This window comes from Cololabis saira, chromosome 8 (genome assembly GCF_033807715.1).
Source record: "Cololabis saira isolate AMF1-May2022 chromosome 8, fColSai1.1, whole genome shotgun sequence".
Taxonomy (NCBI): domain Eukaryota; kingdom Metazoa; phylum Chordata; class Actinopteri; order Beloniformes; family Belonidae; genus Cololabis; species Cololabis saira.
This window is the reverse complement of record NC_084594.1, coordinates 23,354,706-23,377,653: the sequence shown is the minus strand read 5'-3', so window position 1 is coordinate 23,377,653 and position 22,948 is coordinate 23,354,706. Positions and strand designations below refer to the sequence as shown.

Sequence of the window (22,948 nt, the reverse complement as noted above, 5' to 3'; positions counted from 1 at the left end):
CATGCATTAAATCAAATGCATAATATGAATAGTTTACAAAACTGTACATTGGTAACAAGAGGAAGAATTAGTGATCACAAGATTGTGTCACCTTGTTGCATCTCAATTATCCGAGTCCGAGACCTGGCAAGGCTGAGAGACCCGAGACCGAGACAAGACCAAGACCAAAGACTGTCGAGGCTTTGACAAGACCTACACGAGAAATACAAGTCTAGCAGTGTCCACCAACCCTATACTCTAGATAGATAGATAGATAGATAGATAGATAGATAGATAGATAGATAGATAGATAGATAGATAGATAGCATTTTGAAGTATTCCTCTACCCGAATATGTATTTTTAAAGTAATTTATGCAGTTTTATGTTGCTACATCAGAGTATGAGAACTTAATAAGTATGGGTCTTGATGAAATCAGTTTAATCATTAATGCAAAAGTAAATCCATATATAAATTAAAAAAAAAATGTAAATAGATAAAAGTAAAGTACGTCAGTCTGCAATCAGAACTGTATATAGAGATATTTGTATCAAATTTCTTTATGTTTGTGTAGCTGTGTTAATAAAAGATTCAGAAGATGGTATCAATATACACATTTTATGGGGAGAAAAATAAATCTGTACACAGATGACGAAAAACTCAAAATGAAAAAGAAAAAAAAGAGTTACCTGTGTGCCTGACCTTGTGTTTCTAAAGTTCTTTCACTGCTGCACAAATTTGTGTTTGCCTTTCAATATACTCCCATCTGTGGAGACATTCACTCAGAGAGAAGAGACAGGAACAAACATAACACTTCTCTCCATCTGTGACCTCCCAAGTCTTCATCCTCCCTCTGACTGCAACGTGACAATGGAGAAGAGCATAGCGAGAGGGAGGAAGATTGCCTCGCTATTCAGGCAGCTGCTGATGGTACACGAGCTCAAGGATAGCACATTCAACCTGGGGGACAGATTCGTGAGGCTTCATATCAGCCAGACATTTTGCAGAGAAGTTCACTTTATTGATTTATGTATCCGTTCATCTATTATCTATATCCATTTCATTCCTATTCAGGGTCATGGGGGCCTGCTGGAGGCCATCTCAACTGTCATTAAGCAAAAGGTGGGGTACACCCTGGACAGGTGACACTCTGTGATGGACTTGAAGTCCAGCATCCGCCTATTTATACTACAAAGGTGTGATTTCCTAATAGAGTGTAAAATTCAAGAAATAAAAGCATAAAAGTAAAGCTGTTTAAGCACTTATTATTCTGTGCATGACATGTTTTTGTGTGTTGATCTGATGTCAGACGATTTCATACAAAGGTAAAAGCAAAAATGGACACAGTCAAAACCTACAGTATGTGGATTTGTTAGTGAGCAAAAAAGTGAGCTCACTCTTGTTGTATGCTCACATTCTTCCTCTGTAGATGATTCTGACCAACGTCTTGAAAACAGAGAGACCTTGAGGACTGATGAAACGCTTCAGACTGTGAATACATTCACAGACACCTGCAATTAAAAACTGCAAGGAGTGTTTCGACAACAGCAAATCAAGTTAGGCTTTGTCTTTCATTCTCAGGCCATTTTCATATATTGTGGTGCAATGCAGATCCTTGAATGTCATGCAGTATTGAATATTCTGCGGCCCTCGCGTGCTAACATAATACCTATAAGTCAATAATACTGTTTCACGTGCAGGAGAGTATTATTTTGGCAACCAAATTGTAAGTGTCCTATAGCTGTCAAAATAACATTTGTTATGCTCTCTCTGTCAGTTTTTGGAGGACATGTCTGCCGAAGTCCTGACAGGAAATGACAACAGCCATGGTTACTGCGGCTTGTCCATGAATCACACGACAGCTGCTGCATGATATTTTGCAGAATTCAGCAATTCACACTGCACCAGTACCAAGGCAGTGTGAAAAAAAAGTGTCAAAAATTTCTGAATATATACAACAGACGACAACGAAAAGAATTTAAGACTTGACACAGAATTGTTTTGTGTTTAGCACAGCCATTTCCTTTCACTAAACTACTAGGCTTGAATACAGTGCAATGTGTGTCTGTGTGTGAATGTGCGCATGCATTGTATCAGTGTGTGATCACATAGCAGCATGCTCCTGAAAATACTATATGAAATCTGGTCTTGGTGCTCAGAATCCCTTCTCTTTTGCCTGGATGGTTAGTCTAGTATACTCTATCAAGTATTAGTTTCTTTAAAAAACTATTTCCTCTTCACTAATCATAACCTGTGTCTAAAAATATACATTGGTTGTGACTTTTGCAGGAATTTCTAAAGTCTGATATTGGCCTGCCAGGCCTTAGTTGGGAAAGAGATCATCATCTAATTGAACGACTAGTGATTTGATCCCCAGCTCTGTCAAAATGCCCTCCAGCAGTATACTGAACCGCCAAATTGCACCCAAGATGCTCATCGTTGTGGGATTGTAGAGGCAGAAATACTTTGTAGTGTTTGGCCTGTAGAGGGAAAGCTGTGTGACTGTGCAGGAATTGTAAAACCTAGATAATATTAAACGTGATACAATATACTATATACTGTAAGTGTGGACATTTTACAGTGCCATGCTCATACCCTCAGGTTTATCATGGAGTGTGGACCAGAGATTTGTTTGAAAAATGTATCTGGCTTTGTATGAAGAAGATTGCAATAAACATTTTTGACTCATGTAATCCAAATAAATATAATTCAAAGTAATAAGCATTACATTAATTCATCCTATATGCAATGGATAAAATGTAACAATGCTACGTAGAATTCAAAATTCCTCAAATGGTTAACGGTACAACAAGTCATAAGCTGAGCTAAAGTAAACTATCTCTCCAACATCATGAAATATTTGCTTTCTTTCATATTTCCCATCTTGCTGAAGGTCAGCATGCAAAAAATGTGTACATGTAACAAAGGTTTTAATCAGTTGACATAATTTTTGTGGGAATTTATGTGAAATGTGGTGTTGGAACTACATTGGTAGGGTCTAATGAAATATATATAACCTGTTCCGAATTTTGAAATCTCTGAATTTGTGGATTTAGAAGAATATTTATAACTTAAATAATTTAACACTTGTCTTTACTCCCACTTAAACACTCACATGCCGCAACAAATACTTGATTATAATAAAAACCTTGTTCATGACAAACCTCACTGAAGTGAAGACACTGTTACTGGCAACATGACAAACCCATTTGACCATCATGTTCAATGTCAGTGACACAAAGACCTGCTATTTGGTGGCACTGACATTTCCTTTTATTTACTTTTGTAACAAACAATGCACTTTGAACAAGTTACATAATTTGCAGGAAATTCATGGTGTTGTTTGTTCTAAGAAAGTTGTTCCATGAAATGTAGATGTTTAGCCAATTTCTAACTCTGATCTGAGCCAATGCTACAAAGAAAGCCCATAATACAGTAAGTTGACCATCTGTGGCCCGTATCAATGAATTGATATATTGTATAGACCCAGTCATTGATTATTTTACTTACAAAAAGCACAAAAGGGATTTTCGATCAACACTTCTTCTCTGAAAGTGAACTACCACCCTTATTTACACAAAGCTCCTATACCTCCCTTAATCTTACAGCATGTCTGACGGTGCTGTTAAAGCTAGTATTTGGTCCATCCTTTGAAACCAGCAATGATATTCTATTTTCATTATAACTTATATCATTTCAAAGATAAGACGAATCTTTCTTTTGTCATTCCAGTGCCTGTGTCCCTGTTGTTACAATCTTTACTTTCTATATCCGATGTTTACTGACTCTTTGAAATGTTGTGATAAAGTAAAAAATCTGATACTAAAACTTTGGTTTAAGCTTCTGACATATGAATTCTTGTTAGGTGCTACAAACAAGTACCTTTTTTTTTTAATGCATGAGTAATGTTATATTATTAGGCTTCTATTTTTTTTTAGCATTTTAACAATAACCATTGCATTTTTGCTCAGAATGTTAGCATTAAATGTCTGTAGGGTATGCAATGTGTGCATAAAATAATGACAACACAAAGGTTAGATTTAGGAATAGGTCTCATCTTGAAGGGATACAAGGTTTGTAAAGTGAAAAAAAGATAAAAACCCTGTGATGGACAGGTAATCTGTCTGGGAATATCCAGTCCTGGAAAGAAAACAGTTGACATAGACTCCAGCATTGCATAACCATGTTGAGATAAGGAACCATATCTTTTTTTTTTTGTCATTATTATAATTATTTCTTGATTTATAAGATTTTTGAATGTGTGGATCAATGAAGTGACCAAAAACATACAAACGAAAGGCATGTGCTTTTCGTTTGTATAAAAGCAAATTCAAAGCAACTATTTACTCAGAGAAAAATATCCATTATTTTGACCCTTTTTTTTCCTTTGGTGGCAATATCAAAAACCTGACCCTGTATACCTGAATACAACCAAAGTGTATCATTCATTTTCCAGAGATTAAAAAGAAGAAAGAAAAATGAAAAAAACAAACTGTTTTAAGAAGCTGTGCTCAGCATCCTTTTCTTGTTCAGCCGTGATAATTCCCTCTCATGAAGAACTGTTGTTCTTTTGCTTGCTATTGAGGGATGTTCCCCTCTTTTTCCAAACAAAAAAAAAGAAAAGTTACTTTTTTATTAAAGGTGAAATAACTTTAATTTCTGGTTTTATTTCATACTTATTCAGAGTAAGACTAAGGCAAAGGAATTTCTTTTAAGGGCACATCTCGAAAAGTGTTTGTGTAATTCATAACTTGCGCACCCTAGCGGAAGAAAAAATAGTATTGTATTGAAAAAAGAAAGAAACGTAGCAATTACCATATTAAAGTATATGAGCACAAATCCATTATCCCTTATGAAAATTTGACTGTTATCGTTAAACTGTATAAGCAATGCCACCGTAGCAGTGGGAAAAATCAGTACATGTATTATGAATTTGTCTTGGATTTTTTGATCTCATTGTGGAATTATTTAAATTACATGCAAGAATCAAACTCCCCAAAATGATTCCCACAGTATGCAGTGCTGATATGAATCCTCTGAAAGTCTCAACTTGTTCTACTTGTTCAGGGGAGGACCCTGCGTTTGGATATTTCAGATGCAGATAAATGTAGTTGAACTGTATGTGCAGCACCTTTGTTTGCTGTGTGCACTTTACCGCAGAGCATCACTGCATCGTTGAGTCTCACACTCCTCAGAATGAGTCGTCGGCTGCCCTCTAGTGGCACCAGCAGGAATTACAAGTGTTTCTGGGCAGCACAGCTAGCTCTTCGTGATTCAGAGGGTGAAGATTTGGTTACTGAGAACATTAACATTAACCTCACATTTTGTAGACGCTATGGTAGGATGTGGCTTACATGATATATACAAGAAAAAAAGTTGACCTTGGACAGTCAATCAGCAGTCACAGATCCTGTCAATTAACAGTTAAATACTCAAAGACACATATGTGAAGACATGGTCATACTACCCTCTACCACCTTAGTTCTGAGAGCAAAAACATGCTACATTCATTTTGTCTCATTCATACTTGTGCTTCAGAAAAATATTTGACATCCCCACTCTGCTACAAATTGAAATGATAACAAACCTCCAGCGCCATTTTTGTCTTCAGAAAGAGTTCATAGTGTCTACAACATCGCTTAAATCAGTAGTCAACTGTTCTATAGGCTCAGGTTTGTAGACATGTTCAACAATTCCTTTAATGAGAAGTCATCTCTTTCGTGCAATCTTCTCATCTCTTATCTCTTATCTTCTGTGATCCTCTCCAGGAGTCTGGTGTTGTTGCAGCCTCAGCTGGCAGCGTTACTGTCTGAGTCAAGGTCTGAGGCCTCAGCCTCGTCGGCGGAGCCAGTCAGCGAGGGGTAAGGCCTTGGCTGGTCTACATTTATGTAGGTAACCTTCAAATTGATATAGTGCTCTCCTTCCAGACCGGACAGGACGTGGTCTACTTCTGTAACCAAGCGAGGGAAGCCGGGTCTGCAGTCCGGCTCCAGGTCCCAGCAGGACAGCATGATTGAATAGCTGTGGGACGATTCATAGCATAAATGAATGAATGAGAAAATATGTGAGAAAATGTGAAACTAGATAAATAAAATACAGAATAATGACCTTTGTAAAAAAAACATGGAACTAAGTCAATCCATCCAATAGCTGTAACTGATTATTCTTCATAATGAAAACTGAATACAATTTATAAGAAGTTGTACCGTGACAATCATGTTGTGGGACAGCAATAGAGTGCTAGTATGATACTTACAGAGTATCTGGGCAATACTGTGGCTGGGGAAGTCGACGACCCTTCAACAAGTAGTGTGTGATGTCATAGGGATCTACATAGGGATATGGGCTCGCACCTCTAGTCAGTAGCTCCCACAGCAAGATGCCGTATGACCACTGGCAACCAGATATGCATTTCAATAAGATACAAATCCTGCAGGTAAAAATGGATTTTTGCATATGGAGCACACTCACCACATCAGACTTGGTTGTGAATTTCTGTGTCTGCAGGCTTTCAATGGCCATCCACTTAACTGGAAGCTTTGCCCGTTTGTGATGTTGAATGCTGTAGTACTCCTTGTCATAAATATCTCTTGCCATGCCAAAGTCAGCCACCTTCACCGTGAAGGTTTCATCCAGCCTGGAAAGAGGCAATATCTTATCAGAGGATCTATACCATTTAGTTTATGTAGTTTTTGACCACCAGTGGTTGTAAAAATGTTTCTACTACTCCCCAAAGTAGAAAACACATTAATCAAAGAACACATTTCAAACTGATGAAACATTATCGAACGCTTTATTATTCACAAAGTGTGCATTAGTCGTTACAACATGACATTTCCAGCTAATTACCCAAAAGGTTAACACAAAGTGATGCCACCTTTACATTCTTTAGTCTTCAGAGATGTGAATGAGAGGGATAAGAATGGGAAGTGTAAAATCTATAACTAGAATAGTTTGTTTTTTACATTTCTCCATACATAAAACTATAATTGATGACATACTAACACAATTAAAATGTTGTCTGGTGTCTTCCCTTGAAATCTTTTAGGAAGAGATGCTGCAACTGTGCTTAAAAAAGAAGAGCACCACTAAAGTTTCACGCCTGGTTAATTGAATAATAAATAAATAATTCAATAGCATAGGTTGAGTTAGCTAACTTGCAGTTAAAAAGGTCTGAAATTTCATTTTTGTCGTTGTTGTTGTTTTTCTTTTAACTTGGTAGCCTCAAAGCAAGAACAAGGTTGTCAAATGAATAAATCAACTGGAGGGCTTCTAGTGGATCTCAGTACACCCACTGTGTAAAGCTCATTAAGTATTTCTAAGAGCACTCACAGATCGGTAAATGGAGTATACTCACATGCAGTTGCGTGCAGCCAGGTCTCTATGAACAAACTTCTTCTGGGCTAAGTACTCCATGCCCCTGGCAACCTGGAGCCCAAATCCAATCAGATCTTTCACCGTTGGGTTCTGTGAAGGACACAAACATTGTAAATAGAGACGATGACCAACCTCAAGTTTGTAGTATGAAAAAGTAAAACATCCGACCCGGTTAGTCATCCGGAGGTTTGATTGTCTGATTTACCCTTTGCTCGGATCGGATGAAATGACGCACGTCTCCATGACTCATGTACGGGAGAACCACCAGAGGGAGCCCTTCTTTAGGCAGCAAGATGCCCAACAGTGACAGCACGTTTGGGTGGTCGAATCCTTTCATGATGATTCCCTCTCTGAGGAACTGGTCTACTTCAGTCAAGTCTGTAATCCCTTTAAAACACACACACACACACACACACACACACACACACACACACACACAGTACAGGAACAAGTCCACCAGAGCCAGCATGATGATAATTCCATTTAGATTAATATTTTACTTACTGTTCAATGATTTAACAGCACAGTGGGTCTCTCGCTTATTGCTGTCTACAAGGTATCCATGATAAACTGTTCCAAAGTGACCTGTAGGACAATTATTCATTAATTAATAGAACAAGAAAGAGAGGCTAAATAGAATTGTAATTTTTTTCTAAAGTATCTATTATGATGGAGGCAACAAAGGAAGAAAGAAATTACTGATGGCTTGCCTTTTCCAATAATATTGCTATCCTCAATTCTGAGCATCTCAGCAGGGATCAGCACATCTTTGACCTCTTCGAGCAGATCAGAACTCAAACTGACCATCGAGAGACTGTCCTGTGTCATTAAAGGAACAGCCAGGTGATCGTAGCTGGCAGAGTACAACAAACCATGGAAGGCGACGCCTCCTGAACCTGATGTTTGGCTGGACAGATCCACTAATGCACATGACAAAATAACAATTCAGGAAAAAAACAAAACTTATTACACTTAAACTATTTGTTTAGTTGCATACATAAATGTTGACAAACTGGAAATGCCCCTCCCTGTCTTTACTTCTGAAAGACTCAGTCTGGGGTACTCTTTTATCACGATGTAGCTGTTTAAGTGATATTAAACCTTTTTTTCCTTGTACTTTTTGCCCACATCCTGGGGCGTTACGTCATGTTTTTGTTAGCACCTTCATTGGGCTCTTAAGTTTTTCTTTTAAACTGGATGTTGGATGTTTATAATTTTACCAAACTGGAAAATGTTATGACCCTTTACTTTATGTTGTTATGAAGATTTCACGAATGTGGATGCCTCACCTCGTCTATAGTCACCAGTTGGAGACGAGGTCATACGGCTGCTCATGCGGTTGCGAGACAGCGTTGCTGATAAACGATTCTCGATGCTGGCTGAAAGCATACGATTGATAGATAAAAATCAAAGAGCAATAAACCATGAAAATATTTCAGGAAAAAGGCACACTTGATTATACAGAGAGAGAGAATTCAGCAAAAGTATGGCTCATCTTTTTGCAAAATATTGGTACATCACACCAATGTGGTCAAATGAGTAAAGAAAAAGCAGAATGTCTCTCACCTCTTTTTTTCTTCCTTAAATAAATCATCACTGCTAATGCGAGGCCCGCTCCGACCACGAGCGCAGTAATGATGCCCAGGACAATGCCCAGAATTGCAGTGGGATTGCTGTTGTTGCCATAGACTACTCTTCCCACGTTATAAACGTCTCCATTTACAGAAACCTGTAGAGACGAAGTGGAGTATTTTCTTTTATTCAATATTTTATTCGGCATCAGTTTGGAAAGTTAAATTAGTTTAATTCTTACCCAGACAGGCAGTCCATCTCTGGGAATAACCAGACCTTTAGAAATCCTGCAGGTCAGTTCATTTGTCAGAACCTGAGCCTTACAGAACTCACTTCCAATCTGCATTTTGATTTCCATACAGTCGCAAACTGAACTCAGTTTGTTGTGCTGTTATTTATTTGAAAAGAAATGTTGAAAGACAGTTAGATTGATGTGTGCATGTATATTGTGTATTATTGCTGTTGTCAGTTTGTCGAACATACATGTAGTGAAACTTCAGTATCTCCTGGTTTTAGATGTAAAAGATTGCCCTCCGTTTCAAAGGGAATGACTGTAGCATCGGGGTGGTAGGCGAAGGGTCTCTTCCAGAGATCTCTCTTTCCATCTATGTGAATCAAAAGCTCTCCTGTTTCTAACTTTTCCTCCTTTGGAAACGCTGGGGCCCAGCACTCCATATGTGTGGCATTTTTTGTGCCATTGCAGACCTCAAGTGAGATAAACATATGATTTATTGTTTTAAAATCAGTGTAAGAAATCTAAATCTTGAGATCAAAGAGTTCACTTACCCGTTGAAGGGAAGTATATTGAACTACCACTGTGTGGCCCGAGTCAAGATTCTGACCTTTTATCACCAGCCTGGAGCCTCTGTGTGAAGGTATATGACACCATGTCAATCATTTAATTTCAAACTCAAATAATAATAATGATAATGATAATTATAATGATGAAGCTGAAGTTATTTTCAGTTGTGCACAAATCCATCAAATGTACAAAGTCAGGGTCTCACCTTTGGAAACTGCAGTTGGGAAGCACAGAGGTTATGACAGGATTTTTCTTGTAGGAGAACTTCTTTGCGGCGGTCACTTGAAGGCCATCAATAAAGACTTCCACAGATACGTCACTGACGCTTTCCGCAGCAATTGTACGGCAGATGATTGAAGAAAAAATCCCTGCTCCTTCAGAAACACTGAAAGCGAATGAAATCACGTGAAGAAAAAATGTGTCATACCTCACAACTCTGAGATCCTATCCAAGTAGTTGAAGTAAACACGATCTTCAATAGCTGTCTTCATTTATTACCTTTGAAGCGTGCACTTTTTGTCTGCAAAAACAACATCTCTTTGGATTCCAGAATTAAGGTATTTGCCTGTTAGTGTAACTTCTGTTCCTCCAAACATAGGACCATAATCAGGTTGGATGTCTGTTATGGTGGGCTCCTGATGAGATGGAGAATAAATACATCACTTTACAATCTTATTTTCATCAAAAAATACTAAATATATAAGGGGTTATCAAGTCATTAAAAAAACTGCACAAGAGGTGTCATTCTCACCACAACAGAGAAGCCAGACATCTGAGCTGTTCCCTCAATTGAGTATTGGCCCTCTACTTCTCCTTCATGTACTTCCAAGGTGATGTTAAGGTTCTGGTTTGGTTCTTTTTCCTTAATTCTGCAGACTAGCCTGCATTAGAAACACAAGTAATAATGTGTCAAGAGATATTCCAGTGAGCCTAGAGCTTAAAAAATAGATGTGAACACCAGTAGATCCAGTACAGACAGTTTTCAGAACAGCCTGGAAACCAATGGGAGCCTAAAATCTTTCTGGGAGTAATCCTACAAGACAAACTGAACCATTCATCTTGTTTTCTTGTGTTCCCACAGGATGATGCTTCCACCACCTTGTTTTGTGGCCCGACTAAACAATCTTAACCTCATCAGACCAAAGACTTTCCATTATGTGTGTTTAGATTAATTGACGTACTTCTATAGGTAGTTCCCAGGAACTACCTCTAGTAGTAAAAGAAAGTTCCCAGGAAGGTACGACATGACATTTAAGGAGGATTTGCTTCTGTGTGACTGCTCTACCTTAAATGGATGATTGAAGGAGAGCACACTGATGACTGTCCTTCTGAAATGTGTTTCCATTTCTACAGAGAAACCATGGATCTCCAGTTGTCATGGAACAGTAACCATTGGCTTGTTTCTTAAATACACACATCAGTTGGGATTATGTTCATATTGCTGGTGTCTCCAGACCTATTCAACTACCCATATATAAAATAATGAAGGCATCCATGTTTCTAAACAACCATAGCTGACATGTAAATACTGCTTTAAATACCACAGTATTGCAGTGGTGTGTGGTTTCTGCTAAACTGCAGAGCAGAGCAGCGTTCAATCAAGCACACTGGATTCAAATGAATGGCTCATTAGACTTGTGCAGACCTTGTTGGCAAGCAGATGGTGGTTCCTTTATTTCAGTCCAGTGTTATGGAGCAAGGAGGCATCTGAAATATGCAGGGCTGTTGCCCCAGAGGACTGGATTTTGGGAACTCTACTGTGGAAGGAGAGGTGGGGCTGTCATGGTCAGTCCTCCGCTCAGACCTGCCTTCAGTGGTTTTCCACTCCCCCCTCTCCTGCTCACTCCATCTGCCAGTCACGCCCACCTCGTTAGCCACGCCCACCTCGTTAGCCACGCCCACCTCCTCACTCACTCCATTCATCTGCTCTCCCAGCTGCAGCTCCTCAGCAATCAAGAAGGTATATAAGCTCCACTCTCCTTTTTGCTCACTGCCAGATTGTCTCTTTGCCATGCAAGACTCTCCAGGGTTCTCTGTCCTGGCCCTGCTAACAGGGGCAGTAGTTCAGAGAGCAACACCAGGAGAGACTGACGATCTCGACTGACGATCTCGACTGACGATCTCGACTGACGATCTCGACTGACGATCTCGACTGACGATCTCGACTGAAGATCTCGACTGACGATCTCGACTGAACCCAATTCTCTAAATGGATCTCTCTTTCTACAGTATTTCAGCAGTAGTGAGTTGGCATCTACAGATATCAGGATCTACCTGCACCGGTGGATATTTTAAGTGTTTTGCCCAAAGACTTAAATAAATCCAGTTTGATTCTGTGTATTTGTGCTGGGATTACAACCCTGACAAGTTGGAGATGGGGTTTTTTTTTTCAGATCTTTCAAAAGATCTTTGATTTAATACCATCCTGACTTACAGGTCTACAGAAAGCTCAACCGTATTGTTTAATTCTCACAAACAGGTCATCAGTACATCCTCCACATTATCTCAAATGGGGCCTCAAGAAATTATGAAGTCTCCTTTTTTTTTTTTTTACAATGAATCATTCATTTTCCATTTTATCTTGTCCTCTACTGAATTCTATGGATCAAAGAAATGGGTCCATCAAACTATACTATATTTGGCCACTCAGCGAGACACTTAACATCATTCTCAAAAGTCACAAAGGAGACTGAAACAACATTTCTGCAGGACTGAGAAATCTAAAATGTTAATTAAAAGTCTACAGATGATGTTGTTCATCTTTAGTGACAGTAGCCCCTTAGACACAACACTTTGCAGGCAGGACTAATGCACCAATATTAGCCTCCTTTTATATGTGAACAACCTTGTGGCAGAATTGTTGTCCACCTTCATTGTGCCTCTATTGTGCCTTTGGGATCTTGCAACAGATGTGAAACAAAGGGGAGATAAGAGCCCAGGTGAGCTGACATTATGGATCATGCAGCTTTTAACAACGACAATACTGCCACTCGATGACTCCGTAATGCTGCCATGCTGTGTGTAATCTCACTCTGAGCTGACTCCGTTAGGTCTATGTAAATTACTACCTGACATTTTTGCACTGATATATAACAACCTCTGCTTTTGGATAGCGAGTGAATGTATTATCTAAATATTTATTGCATATCATCCACAACAATCGCTTTTCTCTCAGGTGCACTCTTGCTGGTGATATATATAATATATTCCACTCATTGGAAGCAGTTGAAGTAGGCGTATGAAAACATCATTCAAAAAGTAAACTAAAATATAACAGGGACATGGTTGTCACACACTTTGACAAAGGAAAAATTACTCAAGGTGCTTCCATGGGAATACGGATGCCATGAATAGCCTACATACGAACAATATTGGAAAATCTTAAAGCGAAATTCCTTCCCTCACAGACGTAAAGTAACACGAAGTATTTGAAGTAAAATAAGTAACACGCGGAATTCTGGGTGACTACCAAGTATGTTACCTCAGTTTCCAAAACAAATGTATCGGGCAAAGGGAATGTGGACACGTCACTAAGTCATCACAGGGCCACAGAGGCACCAACAAGACACCAACAAGACAAACAACCCAACCATACACCCTCACACTCGTTTCTATGGACAATTTCGAACCACCGATCGACCTTACACGCATGTTTTTGGACTGTGGACTCTCTGTACCCACACAGGTACAGAGAACATTCAAATTCCACCCAAAAACACCCCAGTTGGTATTTGAACCAGGACTTTTTTGCTGTGAGGTGGCTTAGTAACAGGGCCAGGTTGTTTGAATGGAAATGTGTAAAGAATAGAAAAACACATTATCACTACAATTACTAAAGACATTTAGGCAGAAAATTATAAATTATGCATGGCAATAGGTTAGATAAAGATAATGCATCTAACAATAAACACTATCAGTGTATTCATAATTAACCCACATTTTAAATTTGATACATAGCCATCATGTTGTCTGATAATTAAATATACTCTATATACAGTCATAGAAGTTTAGAATGTAATTTTACTATTTGAGTATTCTCTGCAATAAACTAAAATGGACAGATCAATATAGCGACCTATTCTATCCTGCTTACCCAATTAAGACTAATATATATCTATCTATATCTATATATCTATCTATATCTCTATATCTATATATCTACATCTATATATATATATATATATATATATATATATATATATATATATATATATATATATATATATATATATATAAACATACATCTGTCCCGCATTATCAGCTAACTGCTTCTGGGCACCTGTGTTAACAAAACACAAAGCCTACAATTTGTGTTACTATAACTTAAAATACATTTAAATATTTTGTGGCATCACAAATGGCTCAATAGGTTTGATTTTCAGAGTATTTCTTTAGTTTAGGATGCCGATATTTTGCTACTCACTTTTCACAACTGCTCTTTTCAGGCAAGACAGCACACACAGTTCCAGATCCCACTGTGATGATGTGAGTTTGGCCACTGATGATGGCTGGTCGCCGCGGAGACTGAAATTCTGAGCCACACAGCGTCACTTCTGTCTCTCCACCAGCGGGTGCCGTTTTCGGGAAAAACTACAAAGAAAAGTACAACCGTGAAGCAAAAGTAATCTGTGTTTCTGCACAAGTGTAGTTAAAATTCATGCAATGGCTAATCATTTATGCCTAGTGGCTTATCTACCTCAGTTATGACAGGTGCACAAGAGTGTTGGTTCCACTGTGAGACACATTCATGCTTTCTGCAGCACTTCCCTGAACACCAGCCACAGTTCATGAAGCGGGGAGCCGTCAAGCAAACGGAGCACGTCAGAAAATGGGTGCACCCTGGTCCTGCAGAAGAAACCTTGAACATCTTGATCAGGGAGAGAGTGATGAAAAGTCAAAAAAAAAAAGGAAAGAAAAAGTCCAACAATAAATGGGTGCATACAACAGTTTTTAGACAGTCAACTTTTCAACAGTTTTTTTTACCTTATTTCCAGCCACAAATAGTAGAGAAACATTTGAGTGCACAGCTGCTGTCCTGGAAACTGCTGTCTCCCCCAGTGAATAGTTGGCAAAAACAATAGGCCGGTACAGTGACAGAATCACCTAAACCAGTAAAACAGAGAGGAAACATCATGAGGTTTTTCTCACACTTGGAAGTCATAACATGCACATGCAGACAGCAGATAAACTTGTATAATGTTCTGTATTTACGCACCGTGAGTGTACACGACGTATACCCTCACTAACACAATGACACAAATCGTAGTTACCTGCAGTATTCTGCCTTCTGAGGTGCCAAAATGTCCAATTGTATGATTCCCAATAGTGCTGACGAGGACTGCAGTGAACAGGACATCTCTCATTTGGCTGTTGAACAGGTCTACTCTGTAGTGTGGCTTTGACACCAGTGTCGGTTTGGCGCTGCAAGTGTTGTTCCCCTCGGAGTTCTGTTCAAGCAGGAGAAGCACATAACTAACAATTCATACACTTTCGCTTTTAAATTCAGCGTATCTGCCTCCATCAGAACCAGGGTCCCTCAAATCAGTCATACTGTATATACATGAAGTAACTTCAAAAGAAGTGAAACGGAGAGGATAAATAGACTTCACTTAAAGAGGAAGTGCTCTGGCCTTGCTGCCAGTCATATACTAACAAGGTGGAGGAGGGAAGAGTCATAAAACGACCAGCTCTGTTGACTTTCAGTGCATTTTAACTGGTAATGAAACTGGAGTTGCTATACTTCAGGGCACATAAAACACAAGGTGACAAAGTATTAGCTTGTTTGTAAAGCATGAGTCAGAGAGGCTAAATGAAAACAGAAAAGAAAAAAGAAAACAGGATACGGTAAATTGATGGTAAACATTCCACTGTGAAGGAGTTAACTGGCCTGCTCCAGCATGCCCCAGTCTGCTTCCTGGCAGTAACCTGTCCCAGGTCTCAGATACAGCTGTGCAAGTTTTTACAAACAGCTTGAACCGACCGTGTAAATGAAATATAATTTTCCCTCATTTGTTTTTATTCTAATATTTATTTATCATGTTATCTATGATGTTCATGATTATGTTTTAATGTCTATCTGGGGTATGGAGTATGGTGTGTGTGTGTGTGTGTGTGTGTGTGTGTGTGTGTGTGTGTGTGTGTGTGTGTGTGTGTGTGTGTGTGTGTGTGTGTGTGTGTGTGTGTGTGTGTGTGTGTGTGTGTGTATATGTGTGCTGTGTGGGTATTAACGTGAGGATGTGTGGAAATGACCAGATGTGTGTTTTCAACCATGAGTGTGTGTTTGTATATGTTAAATGTTGATTTTATTATGTAAAGCACTTTGCATTACTATTGTATGAAAAGTTCTATATAGATAAAGTTTGATTTGATTTGAATTGATTTAATACCACAAGGATGAAGGACAGCTTTTATCCCAGAGATGTACCCCCCCCCCCCCCCTTTTCTACACTTTACACCGCCATGTATCAATGTAAACATATATATTAAGTTATTTATTTCACTTAAGCCCCCACCCAATCATCAGGATTTATGGATTGGGCTTGCTGGCACTCATTCCTGTAGGTGTTCACATATCTGCACGAGCACAAAAGACACACATAGAGCTCAATGAAAGAGAAAGACCACACCTTTTTCTATCAGGAATGTCTCCCAGCTCAAACTGAAATTGTACTTCACTAACTTCAAAGGTGCACTGACAAGGGCCAAAAAGTGAAGATCTCCAACACTTTCAACACAAAAGACAACTTTTTGTTTTTCTTTTTATTCAAATCAGTACCGTTTGGCTTGTGGGCCCTGATCAAAGCTACAAGCTGAAACCTGTCGGTGTAGCGATAAAGCCGTTCTTCTTACCACAAGTTTTAATCTATATATCAAATAAATAGCTTTATCTTCAAATGTGTTTTTCCTCTAGAGGCTTATCAGTTAAGTGTTAAGTGCAATGAATTTCAAAAACAGTAATCTAGAAAAATGTTAACCTTGTGTCAATAATGAGCATTTTGTTAAGCGCAGGACTGTTGCGGATGATTTCATAACAAATCTTACGACTGCTCCTTCCGGGGGACTGGGAAAGATTGAGTCTTATAAATGATACAGAACAGAGATAAGGTATGGCAATGTGGGTCGCACAGGTGACTCATCCACCCTTCCCTGTTCTGTCATCTGGAACCGCTCTTCCTCTCGCTCACAGACACTCATTCACATCTATACACACCTCTCAGAGTTGACACAGGTGTTCAAGATTTATGATATGGACGAACCATAGTTCCTGTATTGATATGCTATCTTTCATTGCTCAAGATCATATAAAAATTCTGCGCTACGTTGCTCTGATTACAGGTAATACATTACACAATGCCTGGTCACTTCCTGTCAGTGCGAAGGTGTAATAATCTGCATAAAGAGTTACTCACTTCATGAGGGCAGTTCTCACATGCCTGGAAGTGGCAGAGGCCTCTGGACAGCTGCTCCTTACCTGCCTTGCAGCAGGACTCCACGCCCATCTCAATCGCGTGGTTGACTTTAGTCAAAGGGAAAGCGCACAGAGCTGAGCTTTTCTGTACTTCCCCACGCTCATTGACCTCTGCAAACACCCCGTACAGAATATCCTCCTTCTCGTCCACCCTCAGCTCATCAGCCAAGTCCTTCCCCGCTCGCCCTAAATGTGCCGCCTGGAGCCCGTTATACACAATGTCCCTGAAACCCTCTCCCCGTCTCCTCCTGCGTTTGGGTTCATAGCGGCATTCCAAGACCACCTCTCTGTACATCCACACTTCTGGGATTAAAATGGGCAGTCGTCCCAGACGAGTTTGAAAAGCTGAATTGCTCTTGGAGGGATTTTCCCTCTGTAGAGACAGAAAGTACACAAACTCCTTGGTGGAAAAACTATATATGTATTCAATGCTGTATGATTGACGTAGAGCGGGCAGCACTGTCAGACCATCCATGACCATTTGAAAACCATCTTCAGTTGAAAGTGGCCTCACCACTGAGACGGACCTCCTGGGATACCTCTGTGCTACTCTGTCATTGACGGAGGCCGCCACAAAAAAGAGCGAGGTCCTTCCCTGTTCAACGATGGTGACTTTAGTGCCGAGGGGACTTGCCAGACAATCGGGACAGTTGATCAGAGAGTTTTGTTCCTTCTTGTAGAAACATTTCGGCTTGGGCGGCAGCTCACTGGTGTCAATAAAGTAACAGACTCCATGCTGAGTACTTCCACAAATGTACAAGTATGGCAAGAAAAATCCAGCAGGATCCATAAGGAGAACCTCATTGTCTGTGTCCACTGGATCATCGGGATCCCTTTCTGTATCACACACCTGACAGCTTTCACAGTCAGGACTCCCCAGAGGTCCAGTTTTCAATTCCCATATTTTTTTCATTGAGTCATCAACTGCCACAACTGCATTCTGGTATCCAATATACACCTCTGTTGGAGGGCTTTCCCCGTTCAGTGCAATGTTCTGGATGGGTTTGTCCGTTTGGAAGTAGGGGAGGAAATAGTCCGTGGTGAAATCCACCATCCTCCAACGAGCAGAGGGACACGCATGCTGTCCAGAGGCAGTTTCCGTTTGTATCCATATGCATAGCGTAAGCAAGGCAGTCAAAATGACCATCTCCACGTCACAGCTCGCTGTGATTCAGTGCTACCTACAAGAGACTTTCCTGAAAAAGAACATCCTGAAGAAGCAGCGGGGACTCTGTGAGGGGAAAACAGAGAGGGAATGTTGAGATTTAACAGACTTAAGGTCATAACATTCAAATTCATAAATTCTGCAGTGATTTATTTAACCTGTTTATATTGACAAAAAGCCTAGAAATTCATGAGGGGGGGGGGTCCCTGTTGTCCCCTGTTGTCATTTCTTTTCAAATCAATCATATACATATCTTTGACGTGCAAGTATAGTAATTAAATCCTGTGTCTCTATTAATATGACTAAGTCAGTGAAAAATGTGGGTTTGGGTAAAGAGAAATAAGAAAGCAGATTCGAGATGACTTAATACAAAATATGGGGCAATAACGGAAATGTTGAGGCCTGTGCATGCCAACAAAATAAATACAGAGTAATAACTACACTACTTAGGTCAAACCTAAGCAACAGATTGTGTAACTTTTATATATACGATTTTGCTCATAGCCATGTTAGGATTAGGCTTCAGGCACCTTGTGATTGAAAAATAATAATGAGTCATTTGAAAAAAATACTAACCCTTTTTCATAACTGTAACTATTTAATTAAAATTAAATTAAAATATAAACTGGGAGGCGTAGTATCAAACGTACTACAGAACGTAAAGAAAGTCTTACCGCTTTTCACTGACCGACGCGTCTCTGAAATCTGTTAAACGGGCTCCAAAAGGGTTTTTTTGTTTTTTGGGGAGAAAACGTCCTGTGACAGAGTAGTTCCACTCACCGGGCGGGTTCACCTGACAGTGTCAGACTTGCTCTTGGTCTGGCACCAAACTGCTTGTGGAAATTGCACTAAGTTACCTTCTAAAGACAAAAACAGGATCTCAGAGATGCCGTCAAAATAAAAGCACAACGAAACCACACTCTGGAAGTGACTGCACAAGAAAACATTACAGTTTAGTTTAGTTTAGTTTAGTTTAGTTTATTTTGTTTTGGTCATTTACATTTTAAGATGTTTGCATATACACACTGTATATGTACAGTATACACAGGTATAAATATATATATTATATATATGTACACATTTCCTTTTTTTGACCAAAAAGGTATAGGCTGAAGCCTCATGGCTTATTTTGCCTATCCTTTTCAACAAAGGCAGACTTCAGAAACAAAAAGATACTAATAAGAAGAAAACGAAACGAATGAACAAAACAAAGAAAATAAACAAAGAAGAGAAGAAAATAAATGTGGTCACTCACGATTTGAGGATAGCTGCAGGAGGAAAGTTGCATAATTTAGACATAATTTATATTTGTGTTCTATATTTATCCATTATTTTAGATTTATAATTTTTTTTTAATTTATAAATTGAGCTACTTTTTTTTAGTTCCTCATCCAGGCGGTTCCATAGTTTCACCCCTTCGACACTGATACACCTTGACATTTTTTTTGTTCTTGGCCATTTCTGCTCAAAAATGCCATAGCCCCTTAGGTTGTGCCTGCTTTCCCTCACCTGGAACAACTCCAGGATACAGTTTGGGAGCATCTGGTTGTGTGCCTTGTACATTGTTATTGCTGTCTTGAATTTGATTAAATCGTATAAGCAAACAAATAAAAAATACATACAGGAATAAAAATACAGTAAATAAGCTTAATAACAATATGCATATCGTAAATGACTGATATGAAACAATAAGTGGTCATCCAAATACAAAACAACTTCTTTCACCTTTACTTTGTGGGTAACCACAGCCGATCATGGTGTTCTGCATACTGATTCTCTTTAAGGTTTTACCTTGGTGCTCTTCGTGACATAACCCTCCCAATTTATCTGGGATTGAGACTGTCAGAGCACTGGAGAGCTCCATCAGCGACCATTCCAGTTCCTTCCTCCCTGCTGCCATCAGACTCCACAACCAGGCCTGCTCTCAGTAGCTAACGGACAATAAATGCAATAACAACATGTGCAATAACAAGATGTGCAATAACCATATGTGCAATATCTATGCAATATCTGTCTGTCTACCTCACACTCATTCCACCTGCTTTTTTTGCACTACCTTTATTTCCACTGCAATGTATATACTGTCTATATTTTGTAAATATTTTTTACTTTTTACTTTTTTACCCCCTTCCCTGCATGTGTGTGTTAAGTGTACTGCTGCTAACAAGTGAGTTTCCCCATTGAGGGAGAAATAAAGGATTATCTTATCTCTTATTATCCCCCGCACTGTGAGCATCTGAGGCGCATCTGAGAAGATGAGGTTCAGTGTCCTGCCATGCCCAAAGACACTTCAACACACAAGACTGGAGATCATTCAATCAATCAATCAATCAATCAATCAAGAGAGTTTGACTAGTGAGCAAATATCTTATAAATCACAAAGGATTTAGTTATTGGGGTTTTTTTTAGGGGCGGTTAAGGCTTATATGAATTTAACCATTTTGACAATTTCACCAAAATTTATGTGACTCTTAAAATGTTTGCTTTGCCCTTCCCATTTTAATGCCGATTTGAATCCCTTACCTCATGCATTATTTTATGTCAACTTCCATTAGTATCATCAAGGTTGCTGGTGAGTCACATCATCAACAGATCCAAGGTTTATTTTCACATTTTCAGACCGGAAACACTCTCGTCATTTTGACGTGCTTGATCCTGGCACTCCGCATCTGGGTGCTGCCTTTCCAAACCGTCGGGAACAAGGAAGTACGAAATAGTTGCGAAATATGACCATCTCGAAAGTATCCTCGTGGTTTTCTTATGAGTTATATATCTTTATCTGCAGCCCCTTTCTAAGCAAGGGTCACTGCGTCAAAGCGTAATGGAAAAACTATCTACGCAGAAACAAACTAAGCATGGGGTTTCTGCCAAAAATGCATTGCTTTCAGATGAGGATTAGGGTTATGTAGTATCTGAAGGCAGGAAGTTATGAGAAGAATGTATGTGCTCCCTAGAGAGACATTTCCCCCCTTTTTTAATAATCAGTTAAGGAGGGACAATAACTTGGAAAACATGCTATGCAGGTGGTGATTTATGCACCTTAACTGCCATTTTCTTTGGACACATGAACAGAAATAAAATAGACTTTAAATTGATGTGTTTTTATTATTGGCAGGATATCCTCTGAAAGATTACGCTATTTACCATAATCATAACCGTCAATGTCCCAAAACAAATGGTATTGACAATGTAATGATAAATCAGGCTAGAGATCCAAAAGTTAAACATCTACTAAGGAATCCAAAGTTCAGCAAACATACGCTGTTACACATCGGAAGAAAAAGGAAGGTGTTGTGCCACTCTTCACTGTCACTGTTCCTGTCTCTAATGTCACATTTCCCAAAATGCATTTTATAGACAACATGTTTTGAGAGGTAGGCTACTGCAGAATTACAGAGAAAAGGCAATACCAAAAAGTTGTTTTAATTTGAGTGTGACAAGGCCACGCTTGACCTTAGATAGAGAGATTAACCAAACACTGTACAAATAACAATAGTAAGGACATCACATTCAGTGCTTAAGCTGCTTGTCCCTGTGTAACTCACTTACCAGACAAGTACAAGTAGTGCACGTTATACCGCACCTCACAACTCACCACCATACAAGGAATATATATTTATTTAAAAACAGGAATTTCTCCAGGGAGAGATTTACTCTTGGGATTAAATTCCCAGACAAAATATTAAAATAAACTACATTAACATTTATAATTCCCCTCAAGCGCTGCCAGTGCTTCAAACCCCAAATATATTTACAGTAATTTAAAGAGTTATTTATGCGTTGTAAGTTCAGATGAATGTTTAACAATTTCTATTGTACGCTATTTTATGTAATCACAAAGATAACTCTCTGTATTCCATCTGTAAACTAATAAATGCTGCTTCCACCATGTACACATATACCGGTAACTGAAAGCAAGTTATAGGTTTAAACAAAAAAAAGGTAAAAGACAATATACATTTTAGTGCTGAAATAAAACTGAAAACAGTATATTTTACTGTTGTCCAGGTCACCTTTTTTAATGTGTTAAACATCATTTGACATTACTAAAAAATATGTGAAAGGATGTCATGCTAAACAAGGAAATAACAAAACAAAAAAAGAGCTAAAACAGGAAAATGACAGTAGTATTCCATCATAATCTTTCAAGAGATGGTTACACATCCCAAAATGGATTGCAATATTTCAGTCATCATGCGGATGTGGTTGAAACCATTTCCTTTTTCCTTACTTGAGGGCCTTTTTTTCTCCTCATTCTATTCACTCGTCTCACTGAGTCTGATCTGTCTTCATGTGTCATTATACCTAATTATGAATCATTCTGCTCAATCCTAAACGTGCACGTCTTTCTTCTGGACATGTTTTCTTTTACCTCTCTATGGGAGTGACGGAATGAACATGAAGCAATAGTGGGGTGTAGCACCGTTGTCACCAAAGCAAAGTTTAACAGCCCCTTAAGACATAACAACAACCTTAGTATAGTTGCTACAGTATGTCAACAAAGTCACCTTTTTCTTTTTAACACTGGCAAACTGTATATATCATCTCCATAAGTTACAAGTATACAAACTATGCTAATTTAAAAA

General features: G+C 39.0%; 1 protein-coding gene across 1 annotated transcript; it reads right to left on the bottom strand.

Moving 5' to 3' along the window:
* Positions 1-4,012: 4,012 nt before the first annotated feature.
* LOC133448613 (macrophage-stimulating protein receptor-like) lies at positions 4,013-19,156 on the bottom strand. Its single transcript, XM_061727308.1, has 21 exons — positions 19,037-19,156; positions 17,139-18,428; positions 15,000-15,176; positions 14,713-14,832; positions 14,426-14,596; positions 14,153-14,319; positions 10,481-10,610; positions 10,228-10,364; positions 9,935-10,114; positions 9,714-9,792; positions 9,411-9,632; positions 9,169-9,315; positions 8,922-9,084; positions 8,645-8,734; positions 8,066-8,275; positions 7,860-7,940; positions 7,561-7,742; positions 7,336-7,445; positions 6,450-6,615; positions 6,235-6,371; positions 4,013-5,999 (listed from the first exon to the last, which is right to left on the bottom strand). Exons 2-21 carry the CDS (start codon positions 18,342-18,344, stop codon positions 5,768-5,770), a joined length of 4,107 nt encoding a protein of 1,368 aa, XP_061583292.1. The 5' UTR covers positions 18,345-18,428; positions 19,037-19,156; the 3' UTR covers positions 4,013-5,767.
* Positions 19,157-22,948: the final 3,792 nt, after the last annotated feature.

What these genes read in the sequence shown, in the direction of transcription:
- LOC133448613 (XM_061727308.1), bottom strand. Translation starts at nt 18,344, where the DNA reads ATGGTCATTTTGACTGCCTTGCTTACGCTATGCATATGGATACAAACG. An exon ending in AAAAAGTGCACGCTTCAAAG is followed by an intron (nt 10,115 to 10,227) that starts GTAATAAATGAA and finishes ATTCGCTTTCAG; the next exon opens with TGTTTCTGAAGGAGCAGGGA. An exon ending in GAGATGGACTGCCTGTCTGG is followed by an intron (nt 9,085 to 9,168) that starts GTAAGAATTAAA and finishes TCGTCTCTACAG; the next exon opens with GTTTCTGTAAATGGAGACGT.